At 31.0% G+C, this 16123-nt stretch overlaps 1 protein-coding gene across 1 annotated transcript; it reads right to left on the bottom strand.

Moving 5' to 3' along the window:
* Positions 1-4763: 4763 nt before the first annotated feature.
* Positions 4764-15976, bottom strand: LOC130895205 (pancreatic triacylglycerol lipase-like). The gene is made up of 12 exons (XM_057802394.1): positions 15861-15976; positions 15552-15736; positions 15156-15471; positions 14902-15093; positions 14518-14671; positions 14413-14458; positions 6908-7004; positions 6671-6855; positions 5756-6071; positions 5503-5691; positions 4926-5079; positions 4764-4856 (listed from the first exon to the last, which is right to left on the bottom strand). The coding sequence occupies exons 1-12, from the start codon at positions 15916-15918 to the stop codon at positions 4799-4801; spliced, it is 1950 nt and encodes a 649-aa protein (XP_057658377.1). The 5' UTR covers positions 15919-15976; the 3' UTR covers positions 4764-4798.
* Between the last annotated feature and the right edge of the window lie 147 nt (positions 15977-16123).

Below are 16123 nucleotides of genomic sequence, written 5' to 3'. Positions count from 1 at the left end.
AGATTTTTTCAATCAATTTTCCAACCAATTTTTCGAAATTTAATTTAAACATGTTATAGAGCACAAAATTCTCTCTAATCTCGATTTTTATTATTTTTTTTGTGCGAGCAAATTCCACAGTGATAAAAAATTGATATTTTCTTCCAACCAGCGTTGCCAGCTTTAACAGAATTTATTAGAAACACCAGAAAGATTATTTCGTTTTTGGTATCAAAATTCGTATGATATGACTGAATAAATTAATTGTTTCAAAACTAAATGTGTTATAGAGTGGTCAAAAAAATAAGAATGAAGAATTACGTGTTTTTATTTTAATTTTTAGTCTGGATAAAAATTGAAATATTTTAAATTCAAAATTGGTGGATTTCCGTACAAATTTGTATTCTAAATTTAACTTTTTTTTGGAAAAATCCAATAAATAACCAAATGAATCATTAAATATCGAAAAATCCTTAAAATTTTCTCAATATTTGCAGATTTTGAATTATTTCTAATTCTATAGATCGTATCAATAAAATTTCTATTCAAAATGGGGTAGCTTAGTCTTCCATGATATAAAATGGAAGTTAAAATTAATTTTTCGATAATAAATCTGTAAAAAACTTTCCTACTGTATATAAAATTATAATTTTTTCTAAATCGAAGCAAAAATCACGAAATTAATTAAATAAAAAACATTTTATACGCCGTTTTGAACTTTTTTAGAAACATTTTCTCTATATTTCTGAAGAATATCAATTTGACGTAATTATTTTCAATATATTCCCCTCATAAAAAGATTTTTTCAATCAATTTTCCAACCAATTTTTCGAAATTTAATTTAAACATGTTATAGAGCACAAAATTCTCTCTAATCTCGATTTTTATTATTTTTTTTGTGCGAGCAAATTCCACAGTGATAAAAAATTGATATTTTCTTCCAACCAGCGTTGCCAGCTTTAACAGAATTTATTAGAAACACCAGAAAGATTATTTCGTTTTTGGTATCAAAATTCGTATGATATGACTGAATAAATTAATTGTTTCAAAACTAAATGTGTTATAGAGTGGTCAAAAAAATAAGAATGAAGAATTACGTGTTTTTATTTTAATTTTTAGTCTGGATAAAAATTGAAATATTTTAAATTCAAAATTGGTGGATTTCCGTACAAATTTGTATTCTAAATTTAACTTTTTTTTGGAAAAATCCAATAAATAACCAAATGAATCATTAAATATCGAAAAATCCTTAAAATTTTCTCAATATTTGCAGATTTTGAATTATTTCTAATTCTATAGATCGTATCAATAAAATTTCTATTCAAAATGGGGTAGCTTAGTCTTCCATGATATAAAATGGAAGTTAAAATTAATTTTTCGATAATAAATCTGTAAAAAACTTTCCTACTGTATATAAAATTATAATTTTTTCTAAATCGAAGCAAAAATCACGAAATTAATTAAATAAAAAAACATTTTATACGCCGTTTTGAACTTTTTTAGAAACATTTTCTCTATATTTCTAAAGAATATCAATTTGACGTAATTTTTTTCAATATATTCCCCTCATAAAAAGATTTTTTCAATCAATTTTCAAAACAATTTTTCGAAATTTAGTTTAAACATGTTATAGAGCACAAAATTCTCTAAAATTTCGATTTTTACTATTTTTTTTTCAATCAATCAATCAATTCAATTTCACAAATTGATATTTTCTTCCAACCAGCGTTGCCAGCTTTAAATTACGTGTTTTATTTTAATTTTCAGTCTGGATAAAAATTGAAATATTTTAAATTCAAAATTGGTGGATTTCTGTACAAATTTGTATTCTAAATTTAACTTTTTTTTGGAAAAATCCAATAAATAACCAAATGAATCATTAAATATCGAAAAATCCTTAAAATTTTCTCAATATTTGCAGATTTTGAATTATTTCTAATTCTATAAATCGTTTCAAAAAAATTTCTATTCAAAATGGGGTAGCTTAGTCTTCCATGATATAAAATGGAAGTTAAAATTAATTTTTCGATAATAAATCTTTAAAAAACTTTCGTACTTTATATAAACTTAAAATTATTTGTATATCCTGGCAAAAATCACGAAATTAATTAAAAAAAAACATTTTATACGCCGTTTTGAACTTTTTTAGAAACATTTTCTCTATATTTCTAAAGAATATCAATTTGACGTAATTTTTTTCAATATATTCCCCTCATAAAAAGATTTTTTTAATCAATATTCAAAACAATTTTTCGAAATTTAGTTTAAACATGTTATAGAGCACAAAATTCTCTATAATTTCCATTTTCACAATTTTTTTTGCGAGAAAATGTCAAAAATTCGTATTTTCTCCCAACCAGCGTTGCCAGATTTAACAGAATTTATTAGAAACAGCAGAAAGATCATTTCGTTTTTGGTATCAAAATTCGTATGATATGACTGAATAAATTAATTGTTTCAAAACTAAATGTGTTATAGAGTGGTCAAAAAAATAAGAATGAAGAATTACGTGTTTTTATTTTAATTTTTAGTCTGGATAAAAATTGAAATATTTTAAATTCAAAATTGGTGGATTTCCGTACAAATTTGTATTCTAAATTTAACTTTTTTTTGGAAAAATCCAATAAATAACCAAATGAATCATTAAATATCGAAAAATCCTTAAAATTTTCTCAATATTTGCAGATTTTGAATTATTTCTAATTCTATAGATCGTATCAATAAAATTTCTATTCAAAATGGGGTAGCTTAGTCTTCCATGATATAAAATGGAAGTTAAAATTAATTTTTCGATAATAAATCTGTAAAAAACTTTCCTACTGTATATAAAATTATAATTTTTTCTAAATCGAAGCAAAAATCACGAAATTAATTAAATAAAAAACATTTTATACGCCGTTTTGAACTTTTTTAGAAACATTTTCTCTATATTTCTAAAGAATATCAATTTGACGTAATTATTTTCAATATATTCCCCTCATAAAAAGATTTTTTTAATCAATTTTCAAAACAATTTTTCGAAATTTAGTTTAAACATGTTATAGAGCACAAAATTCTCTATAATTTCCATTTTCACAATTTTTTTTGCGAGAAAATGTCAAAAATTCGTATTTTCTCCCAACCAGCGTTGCCAGATTTAACAGAATTTATTAGAAACAGCAGAAAGATCATTTCGTTTTTGGTATCAAAATTCGTATGATATGACTGAATAAATTAATTGTTTCAAAACTAAATGTGTTATAGAGTGGTCAAAAAAATAAGAATGAAGAATTACGTGTTTTTATTTTAATTTTTAGTCTGGATAAAAATTGAAATATTTTAAATTCAAAATTGGTGGATTTCCGTACAAATTTGTATTCTAAATTTAACTTTTTTTTGGAAAAATCCAATAAATAACCAAATGAATCATTAAATATCGAAAAATCCTTAAAATTTTCTCAATATTTGCAGATTTTGAATTATTTCTAATTCTATAGATCGTATCAATAAAATTTCTATTCAAAATGGGGTAGCTTAGTCTTCCATGATATAAAATGGAAGTTAAAATTAATTTTTCGATAATAAATCTGTAAAAAACTTTCCTACTGTATATAAAATTATAATTTTTTCTAAATCGAAGCAAAAATCACGAAATTAATTAAATAAAAAACATTTTATACGCCGTTTTGAACTTTTTTAGAAACATTTTCTCTATATTTCTAAAGAATATCAATTTGACGTAATTATTTTCAATATATTCCCCTCATAAAAAGATTTTTTTAATCAATATTCAAAACAATTTTTCGAAATTTAGTTTAAACATGTTATAGAGCACAAAATTCTCTATAATTTCCATTTTCACAATTTTTTTTGCGAGAAAATGTCAAAAATTCGTATTTTCTCCCAACCAGCGTTGCCAGCTTTAACAGAATTTATTAGAAACACCAGAAAGATTATTTCGTTTTTGGTATCAAAATTCGTATGATATGACTGAATAAATTAATTGTTTCAAAACTAAATGTGTTATAGAGTGGTCAAAAAAATAAGAATGAAGAATTACGTGTTTTTATTTTAATTTTTAGTCTGGATAAAAATTGAAATATTTTAAATTCAAAATTGGTGGATTTCCGTACAAATTTGTATTCTAAATTTAACTTTTTTTTGGAAAAATCCAATAAATAACCAAATGAATCATTAAATATCGAAAAATCCTTAAAATTTTCTCAATATTTGCAGATTTTGAATTATTTCTAATTCTATAGATCGTATCAATAAAATTTCTATTCAAAATGGGGTAGCTTAGTCTTCCATGATATAAAATGGAAGTTAAAATTAATTTTTCGATAATAAATCTGTAAAAAACTTTCCTACTGTATATAAAATTATAATTTTTTCTAAATCGAAGCAAAAATCACGAAATTAATTAAATAAAAAACATTTTATACGCCGTTTTGAACTTTTTTAGAAACATTTTCTCTATATTTCTAAAGAATATCAATTTGACGTAATTATTTTCAATATATTCCCCTTATAAAAAGATTTTTTTAATCAATATTCAAAACAATTTTTCGAAATTTAGTTTAAACATGTTATAGAGCACAAAATTCTCTATAATTTCCATTTTCACAATTTTTTTTGCGAGAAAATGTCAAAAATTCGTATTTTCTCCCAACCAGCGTTGCCAGATTTAACAGAATTTATTAGAAACAGCAGAAAGATTATTTCGTTTTTGATACGACTGAATATGTTAGTTGTTTCAAGACTAAATGCATCGGAAAGTGTACAAAAAAATAATAAAACATCAGTCAAATACGAAACTTTTATTTTTACAAAATTTGAATCAATTTTTCGCATACGGAGAGACGCTATTTGTCGACAAAAAATAATCTCCAGTAGCACTATAAAAAAATAGAACGAATCAATCAATTTTTCTATAACTAATTTAAAAAAAAAAACACACAACTTACTTTTTGTTTATTACATATTCTCCCATATACGACGTGGCGTTGGCACAATTATTTTTTTGGAAATCGGCGTAACTTTCACAACTTTTCGAAATGAATCCACCACTCAGTATAGATTCCGCATAATATTCATACGATCTACCATGAGAACAACTTCCTGTTACAATAATTAAATTAATATTTATGTTTTGAAACATACAAATATTCATAATTTTATACAGTTTTATTGTTTTTCGAAATATTCCGTTCCGATTGAGATACAAAAAGTATTTGTTCCAACTGAAACAACAGGTATCCATTTGCTTCCTTTTTTCGGTTTTGACTCGTCTTAAAAGACCCGATTTTCAAAATCAGAAGATTCAACGCCAAAAATCGATCGTAAATGACAATCAATCGATTCCATTTTTGATCAAAATGATCGTTTTAAGTAAACAACTCGAATAGCATTCGTTCTGAGTGGCAATGTCAAATTTGACAGTTTCAAATCAACGTTGCCATATCTCGACACTTAAGTAACAGTCCTCGTAAACGAAATGTACGAATCTACTTTCTATTTTTGAATTTTGAAATGAAATATTACCGAAATCGTCTGTTGGACATCCGGGTTGATTGCTACCTCCGTTCGGATAATAATCAGAATCTCCAATACTGACATTGAAACCCAATAAACCTCCACACGTATGAATAATTTCAACATAACGAGCGTCAGATTCGGCTAGTCTATTATCAATTTCCTCGTAAGAAAAACAAGGTAAAGCCGGATCCAAACCTGTAATAGATCAAGAAATTTGGGTTGGGTCGAGGTAATCTGGTAAAAAAATACCGACACTCACCTATAATGTAATTAATTTTACCTCCCAGAGCTTTACCGGCTAAACCGGCGACGTGAGCACCCAAAGAATGTGCAACTACGGCCGTGGTACTTAAATTCAAATTATTATTCTTAACCAAATATTGGATTTTGTTTCCCAAAATTGTCCCTATCGTCGGAATTGCTTCGAACACGGGTAAATACATGCCGTAAGAAATTGCGCCCCAATCGACGACGAAAACGTTAACGTCCACCGTATCTGTTAGAGCTTTTGGTACAATTGAACATATTGGTGATGTGTGATCGTTTTGCCAACCATGAACTACGAATACGGTGTCCTAAAATCAAATCTTGTAAAATTGTGGATATTCTGTACAGTTCTAACTTAATATTTATGTTGTCATCGATGTAACCTTCCATACTTTCAGATCTATACATTTAGTTCATTTTAATGCACTTTTGGTCCATTTCATGAACTTATTTCGACCATCCAGTCAGTCAATTCGATACGATCGCGTTTCAATACACCTAACCAAAAATGTACGGATACTAAATGTCAATATTTGTTTGTCAAACAAAAAACAAGCGTCAAAAATGACTAAAATTTAAGTACGCACGCGCAAATAAACTTCTTAACTCTCATTGATATAATCAAATTGAAGTTGGGAACTTTTTCAACGACACTCGTATTATTTCATCGACTTATTAGGATTATTCAATAAACAAAAGAAAGAACTGTCATTAGTTGTTATAATTCAACACCAATGAGTTAAAAAAAACTAAGTATTAGACTTTATTGGCCGGAGATTATTTTTTTTATATACATATAAATATCTAATAACGAATTTTTTAACAGATTTCGAATGTTTTGATGTATAAGTTTGTCTATATTCTATTTGGTTCGAATTACGATATAAAATACAAAAAAGATTTCTACCTTATCGGCTGAGAATCCTGCCGAATTAACACTGTCGGAATCGTTTAGATACAGGGGGCCGACACCATCAGGATTTTTTTGATTTTTAAAATAAAAATTGATGTCGCTTTCTGATACATCATAAAGTTCTTGGGGGTTCGGAACGTTTCCAGTTATTTCAGAAGTACTTTCCCTGAAGACACAAGCTGAAAAGTTCTTTTTATACGATTTATTTCGATTTTTGTTAATATTACTTACAACTATCTGATGTTACTAGAACAAATAGTGATAGAAAAATAACGATTTTCGACATAGTTGCCGATAACATTATTACTAAAAATATTGTGTTGCAACAAAGTTATTTATATCAGAAAAAAAAATGAAATCTTCAGATTTTATCATAATAACCATCGTAGTGTAATACACTTATACTTTGATATATTTGTAATCGCATTTACTTATCTAAATTCGATTCAGTGATTGATATTTTTCTAAAATAAAACGTCTCGAGACAATAAAATTTTATCTAAATAAATTTTAGTTATAATACAAGATGTCCATTATTATTTTTATGTTACGTCAAAACTGGATGCAGTGCTGCAACTGCGGGGTCCATTTAAAGCTTGTTTTACACGATACGTTTAACGTTTGCGTCTAAATTCGCGTTTCTACGTACGGTTAAACATTGAAAGGAAAACTGGATGTAATGTTGCAACTACACGATGCTTTTAAAGCTTGTATTACACGATACGTTTAACGTTTGCGACTAAATTCGCGTTTCTACGTACGGTTAAACATTGAAAGGAAAACTGGATGTAATGTTGCAACTACACGATGCTTTTAAAGCTTGTATTACACGATACGTTTAACTTTTAAGACTAAATTCGCGTTTCTACGTACGGTTAAACATTGAAAGGAAAACTGGATGTAATGCTGCAACTACACGATGCTTTTAAAGCTTGTATTACACGATACGTTTAACGTTTGCGACTAAATTCGCGTTTCTACGTACGGTTAAACATTGAAAGGAAAACTGGATGTAATGTTGCAACTACACGATGCTTTTAAAGCTTGTATTACACGATACGTTTAACTTTTAAGACTAAATTCGCGTTTCTACGTACGGTTAAACATTGAAAGGAAAACTGGATGTAATGCTGCAACTACACGATGCTTTTAAAGCTTGTATTACACGATACGTTTAACGTTTGCGACTAAATTCGCGTTTCTACGTACGGTTAAACATTGAAAGGAAAACTGGATGTAATGTTGCAACTACACGATGCTTTTAAAGCTTGTATTACACGATACGTTTAACTTTTACGACTAAATTCGCGTTTCTACGTACGGTTAAACATTGAAAGGAAAACTGGATGTAATGCTGCAACTACACGATGCTTTTAAAGCTTGTATTACACGATACGTTTAACTTTTAAGACTAAATTCGCGTTTCTACGTACGGTTAAACATTGAAAGGAAAACTGGATGTAATGCTGCAACTACACGATGCTTTTAAAGCTTGTATTACACGATACGTTTAACGTTTGCGACTAAATTCGCGTTTCTACGTACGGTTAAACATTGAAAGGAAAACTGGATGTAATGTTGCAACTACACGATGCTTTTAAAGCTTGTATTACACGATACGTTTAACTTTTAAGACTAAATTCGCGTTTCTACGTACGGTTAAACATTGAAAGGAAAACTGGATGTAATGCTGCAACTACACGATGCTTTTAAAGCTTGTATTACACGATACGTTTAACTTTTAAGACTAAATTCGCGTTTCTACGTACGGTTAAACATTGAAAGGAAAACTGGATGTAATGCTGCAACTACACGATGCTTTTAAAGCTTGTATTACACGATACGTTTAACGTTTGCGACTAAATTCGCGTTTCTACGTACGGTTAAACATTGAAAGGAAAACTGGATGTAATGTTGCAACTACACGATGCTTTTAAAGCTTGTATTACACGATACGTTTAACTTTTACGACTAAATTCGCGTTTCTACGTACGGTTAAACATTGAAAGGAAAACTGGATGTAATGCTGCAACTACACGATGCTTTTAAAGCTTGTATTACACGATACGTTTAACTTTTACGACTAAATTCGCGTTTCTACGTACGGTTAAACATTGAAAGGAAAACTGGATGTAATGTTGCAACTACACGATGCTTTTAAAGCTTGTTTTACACGATACGTTTAACGTTTGCGACTAAATTCGCGTTTCTACGTACGGTTAAACATTGAAAGGAAAACTGGATGTAATGCTGCAACTACACGATGCTTTTAAAGCTTGTTTTACACGATACGTTTAACTTTTAAGACTAAATTCGCGTTTCTACGTACGGTTAAACATTGAAAGGAAAACTGGATGTAATGCTGCAACTACACGATGCTTTTAAAGCTTGTTTTACACGATACGTTTAACTTTTAAGACTAAATTCGCGTTTCTACGTACGGTTAAACATTGAAAGGAAAACTGGATGTAATGCTGCAACTACACGATGCTTTTAAAGCTTGTATTACACGATACGTTTAACGTTTGCGACTAAATTCGCGTTTCTACGTACGGTTAAACATTGAAAGGAAAACTGGATGTAATGTTGCAACTACACGATGCTTTTAAAGCTTGTATTACACGATACGTTTAACTTTTAAGACTAAATTCGCGTTTCTACGTACGGTTAAACATTGAAAGGAAAACTGGATGTAATGCTGCAACTACACGATGCTTTTAAAGCTTGTTTTACACGATACGTTTAACTTTTAAGACTAAATTCGCGTTTCTACGTACGGTTAAACATTGAAAGGAAAACTGGATGTAATGTTGCAACTACACGATGCTTTTAAAGCTTGTTTTACACGATACGTTTAACTTTTACGACTAAATTCGCGTTTCTACGTACGGTTAAACATTGAAAGGAAAACTGGATGTAATGTTGCAACTACACGATGCTTTTAAAGCTTGTATTACACGATACGTTTAACTTTTAAGACTAAATTCGCGTTTCTACGTACGGTTAAACATTGAAAGGAAAACTGGATGTAATGCTGCAACTACACGATGCTTTTAAAGCTTGTATTACACGATACGTTTAACGTTTGCGACTAAATTCGCGTTTCTACGTACGGTTAAACATTGAAAGGAAAACTGGATGTAATGTTGCAACTACACGATGCTTTTAAAGCTTGTATTACACGATACGTTTAACTTTTAAGACTAAATTCGCGTTTCTACGTACGGTTAAACATTGAAAGGAAAACTGGATGTAATGCTGCAACTACACGATGCTTTTAAAGCTTGTTTTACACGATACGTTTAACTTTTAAGACTAAATTCGCGTTTCTACGTACGGTTAAACATTGAAAGGAAAACTGGATGTAATGTTGCAACTACACGATGCTTTTAAAGCTTGTATTACACGATACGTTTAACTTTTAAGACTAAATTCGCGTTTCTACGTACGGTTAAACATTGAAAGGAAAACTGGATGTAATGCTGCAACTACACGATGCTTTTAAAGCTTGTTTTACACGATACGTTTAACTTTTAAGACTAAATTCGCGTTTCTACGTACGGTTAAACATTGAAAGGAAAACTGGATGTAATGTTGCAACTACACGATGCTTTTAAAGCTTGTATTACACGATACGTTTAACTTTTAAGACTAAATTCGCGTTTCTACGTACGGTTAAACATTGAAAGGAAAACTGGATGTAATGCTGCAACTACACGATGCTTTTAAAGCTTGTTTTACACGATACGTTTAACTTTTAAGACTAAATTCGCGTTTCTACGTACGGTTAAACATTGAAAGGAAAACTGGATGTAATGTTGCAACTACACGATGCTTTTAAAGCTTGTATTACACGATACGTTTAACTTTTAAGACTAAATTCGCGTTTCTACGTACGGTTAAACATTGAAAGGAAAACTGGATGTAATGTTGCAACTACACGATGCTTTTAAAGCTTGTTTTACACGATACGTTTAACGTTTGCGACTAAATTCGCGTTTCTACGTACGGTTAAACATTGAAAGGAAAACTGGATGTAATGTTGCAACTACACGATGCTTTTAAAGCTTGTTTTACACGATACGTTTAACGTTTGCGACTAAATTCGCGTTTCTACGTACGGTTAAACATTGAAAGGAAAACTGGATGTAATGTTGCAACTACACGATGCTTTTAAAGCTTGTTTTACACGATACGTTTAACGTTTGCGACTAAATTCGCGTTTCTACGTACGGTTAAACATTGAAAGGAAAACTGGATGTAATGTTGCAACTACACGATGCTTTTAAAGCTTGTTTTACACGATACGTTTAACGTTTGCGACTAAATTCGCGTTTCTACGTACGGTTAAACATTGAAAGGAAAACTGGATGTAATGTTGCAACTACACGATGCTTTTAAAGCTTGTTTTACACGATACGTTTAACGTTTGCGACTAAATTCGCGTTTCTACGTACGGTTAAACATTGAAAGGAAAACTGGATGTAATGTTGCAACTACACGATGCTTTTAAAGCTTGTATTACACGATACGTTTAACTTTTAAGACTAAATTCGCGTTTCTACGTACGGTTAAACATTGAAAGGAAAACTGGATGTAATGCTGCAACTACACGATGCTTTTAAAGCTTGTATTACACGATACGTTTAACTTTTAAGACTAAATTCGCGTTTCTACGTACGGTTAAACATTGAAAGGAAAACTGGATGTAATGTTGCAACTACACGATGCTTTTAAAGCTTGTATTACACGATACGTTTAACTTTTAAGACTAAATTCGCGTTTCTACGTACGGTTAAACATTGAAAGGAAAACTGGATGTAATGCTGCAACTACACGATGCTTTTAAAGCTTGTATTACACGATACGTTTAACTTTTAAGACTAAATTCGCGTTTCTACGTACGGTTAAACATTGAAAGGAAAACTGGATGTAATGTTGCAACTACACGATGCTTTTAAAGCTTGTATTACACGATACGTTTAACTTTTAAGACTAAATTCGCGTTTCTACGTACGGTTAAACATTGAAAGGAAAACTGGATGTAATGCTGCAACTACACGATGCTTTTAAAGCTTGTATTACACGATACGTTTAACTTTTACGACTAAATTCGCGTTTCTACGTACGGTTAAACATTGAAAGGAAAACTGGATGTAATGCTGCAACTACACGATGCTTTTAAAGCTTGTATTACACGATACGTTTAACTTTTACGACTAAATTCGCGTTTCTACGTACGGTTAAACATTGAAAGGAAAACTGGATGTAATGCTGCAACTACACGATGCTTTTAAAGCTTGTATTACACGATACGTTTAACTTTTACGACTAAATTCGCGTTTCTACGTACGGTTAAACATTGAAAGGAAAACTGGATGTAATGTTGCAACTACACGATGCTTTTAAAGCTTGTTTTACACGATACGTTTAACGTTTGCGACTAAATTCGCGTTTCTACGTACGGTTAAACATTGAAAGGAAAACTGGATGTAATGCTGCAACTACACGATGCTTTTAAAGCTTGTATTACACGATACGTTTAACGTTTGCGACTAAATTCGCGTTTCTACGTACGGTTAAACATTGAAAGGAAAACTGGATGTAATGTTGCAACTACACGATGCTTTTAAAGCTTGTTTTACACGATACGTTTAACTTTTACGACTAAATTCGCGTTTCTACGTACGGTTAAACATTGAAAGGAAAACTGGATGTAATGTTGCAACTACACGATGCTTTTAAAGCTTGTTTTACACGATACGTTTAACGTTTGCGACTAAATTCGCGTTTCTACGTACGGTTAAACATTGAAAGGAAAACTGGATGTAATGCTGCAACTACACGATGCTTTTAAAGCTTGTATTACACGATACGTTTAACGTTTGCGACTAAATTCGCGTTTCTACGTACGGTTAAACATTGAAAGGAAAACTGGATGTAATGTTGCAACTACACGATGCTTTTAAAGCTTGTTTTACACGATACGTTTAACTTTTACGACTAAATTCGCGTTTCTACGTACGGTTAAACATTGAAAGGAAAACTGGATGTAATGTTGCAACTACACGATGCTTTTAAAGCTTGTATTACACGATACGTTTAACTTTTACGACTAAATTCGCGTTTCTACGTACGGTTAAACATTGAAAGGAAAACTGGATGTAATGTTGCAACTACACGATGCTTTTAAAGCTTGTTTTACACGATACGTTTAACTTTTACGACTAAATTCGCGTTTCTACGTACGGTTAAACATTGAAAGGAAAACTGGATGTAATGTTGCAACTACACGATGCTTTTAAAGCTTGTATTACACGATACGTTTAACTTTTACGACTAAATTCGCGTTTCTACGTACGGTTAAACATTGAAAGGAAAACTGGATGTAATGTTGCAACTACACGATGCTTTTAAAGCTTGTATTACACGATACGTTTAACTTTTACGACTAAATTCGCGTTTCTACGTACGGTTAAACATTGAAAGGAAAACTGGATGTAATGTTGCAACTACACGATGCTTTTAAAGCTTGTATTACACGATACGTTTAACTTTTACGACTAAATTCGCGTTTCTACGTACGGTTAAACATTGAAAGGAAAACTGGATGTAATGTTGCAACTACACGATGCTTTTAAAGCTTGTATTACACGATACGTTTAACTTTTACGACTAAATTCGCGTTTCTACGTACGGTTAAACATTGAAAGGAAAACTGGATGTAATGTTGCAACTACACGATGCTTTTAAAGCTTGTTTTACACGATACGTTTAACTTTTACGACTAAATTCGCGTTTCTACGTACGGTTAAACATTGAAAGGAAAACTGGATGTAATGTTGCAACTACACGATGCTTTTAAAGCTTGTATTACACGATACGTTTAACTTTTACGACTAAATTCGCGTTTCTACGTACGGTTAAACATTGAAAGGAAAACTGGATGTAATGTTGCAACTACACGATGCTTTTAAAGCTTGTATTACACGATACGTTTAACTTTTACGACTAAATTCGCGTTTCTACGTACGGTTAAACATTGAAAGGAAAACTGGATGTAATGTTGCAACTACACGATGCTTTTAAAGCTTGTATTACACGATACGTTTAACTTTTACGACTAAATTCGCGTTTCTACGTACGGTTAAACATTGAAAGGAAAACTGGATGTAATGTTGCAACTACACGATGCTTTTAAAGCTTGTTTTACACGATACGTTTAACTTTTACGACTAAATTCGCGTTTCTACGTATGGCTGTGACTCTGAGACATCCAGTCCAAAGATATTTTCAACATTTTGCTCTTCATACAAATTTCTCTAATGAATTTTTTACGAAAATTATTTTTTTTTAACGTTTGATATGTAACAAATTGCTTAATCATCGTACGACAGCAATTTAAGTGATTAATTTCGATAAATATGAACAAAACACTCGAGAAAATTCCAATAAAGTGATTCGAATATACATTTATTGATATTTCATTATCGATTAATTAATAATTATTTTGATTAACGTTTTATTTGAACAAAATGAAATATTTACGATCAGTATCGCGGAAATATTTAATCAGCAAACGACGACAGACAATTTCAGATCCAAGATTTGCAATTTATCAATAAACGCGGATAAAAATTCATTTATATGATATACAAATTTATTCATTACAATTTTTCTATTAACATTTCGATGTCAAAAAAAATTGTATTCGTTTTGTACCATCAATTTTGCGCGTACGGCGATTCGCTGTTCGTGTCCAAGTAATAAGTACCAGGCGTGCTGCAAAAAAAATTAAAAACCGTAGAATTATATATAAAAAAAAAACCAAAAAAACTCACGATTTTTTCAAGAAAAATTCTCCCATAGTTGTGGTAGGTCCGAAACATTCATCCTCCTCGAAATCCTTGTAACTATCGCAGCTTTTCGAAACAAACCCACCACTCACTATAGATTCAGCATAGTATTTGTACGATCTACCATGAGAACAGCTACCTAATGGTAAAAACGAAAAACTGTACTGAACTATTAGTTCTTTTGCACTGCTACTAATAACAGCGATACTAACTATGGTTTTGGTACGAAAAACGCTTTAGTGTACACCGAACTAGCTCCGCCAGTGCAGTTACCAAAAACTAACCTCAAAATACGTCTGCTTGATAGGTTTGTCTATGGTGTATTTGTTTATTCCCGTGGGATATTTATCGAAATATTATTATTATTACCCGTAACGTCTAATGCAGAACATCCCGGTTGGCTTTTTCCTCCGTTGGGATAGAAATCGGCGTGTCCGAGATCGACGTCGAAACCTAATAAACCGGCGTTGGTGTGAATTATCTCGACGTATTTAGCGTCGGTGGCGTCTAAACGTCCATTTAGATCTTCGTAAGAAAAACAAGGTAGAGCAGGATCCAAACCTGTATATACAATATTAATTAAATTAAATAAACAATTAGGTGTTATTAGTTTATTTATTTACCTTCGATGTAACGGACTTTTCCTTCGAGCGCTTGACCCGCCAAACCAGAAACGTGAGCTCCCAAAGAATGTCCGATAATTGCCGTTTTATCCAATTTCAATTTGTAGTTGGTCATCAAGAGTTTGATGTTATCCGCTAAGATAACTCCGATTTCAGGTACCGCTTTATACGCTACTGTATACAATTTGCGAGCTATCGAGCTCCAATCGACGACAAATACGTTGATGTCTTTTGTATCGGTGAAAGCTTTCGGTACTAATTCCATTATCTCGGACTTGTGACTACTTCTCCAACCGTGAACCACGAAAGCCGTTGGCTGTAATAGAAAACAAACAATAAATATCCCCCCCGGTGGATTTTTTCGAATTTTAAACAGGATATTATAAGGATACTCACTTTGGCATGCGAAAATCCTGTTGATAAAACTGCGTCCGTATCATTTAGATCTATCGGACCTATTCCGTCCGGATATTGTTGACTTTTGAAATAGAATTTAACGTCATCGTTTGAAACTGTGATGTTTTCGACTGTATTTACATCGTATCCTGTTATTGACGCCGTCGATTCCCTGAAGATGCAAGCTAAAGACATTTATAATAATAATTGGTGTTCGAGTAAAGTTTGAAGAGGATTTGAGTAAGCCAAAATTGAAAAAAACGGTACAGGTTTCAATTTTTTTTTTTTTGTATACAGAAAAATACTTACGAATTTGGGATTCCACTGAGAGAGACAGTGAAAATAAAACTGCAATTATTAGCTTCATTATGAGAATGAATGTGAAAAATTATGCACATGCTGAATATATTTATACGAAGATGAAGTGGATTCAATCGAAAATATCTATCTCTAAATCAATTTTAATATAATTGCGATTCAAAATAACCGATAAATTTAGAGATAATTAAAATTAGATTGAAATTATTAGAACAAAGAATAAAACTAAAATTGTATGTTGGAAATTGAAGCGT

The sequence above is a fragment of the Diorhabda carinulata genome, chromosome 6 (assembly GCF_026250575.1).
Source record: "Diorhabda carinulata isolate Delta chromosome 6, icDioCari1.1, whole genome shotgun sequence".
NCBI classification, from domain to species: domain Eukaryota; kingdom Metazoa; phylum Arthropoda; class Insecta; order Coleoptera; family Chrysomelidae; genus Diorhabda; species Diorhabda carinulata.
This window is presented reverse-complemented; position numbering and strand designations above follow the sequence as displayed.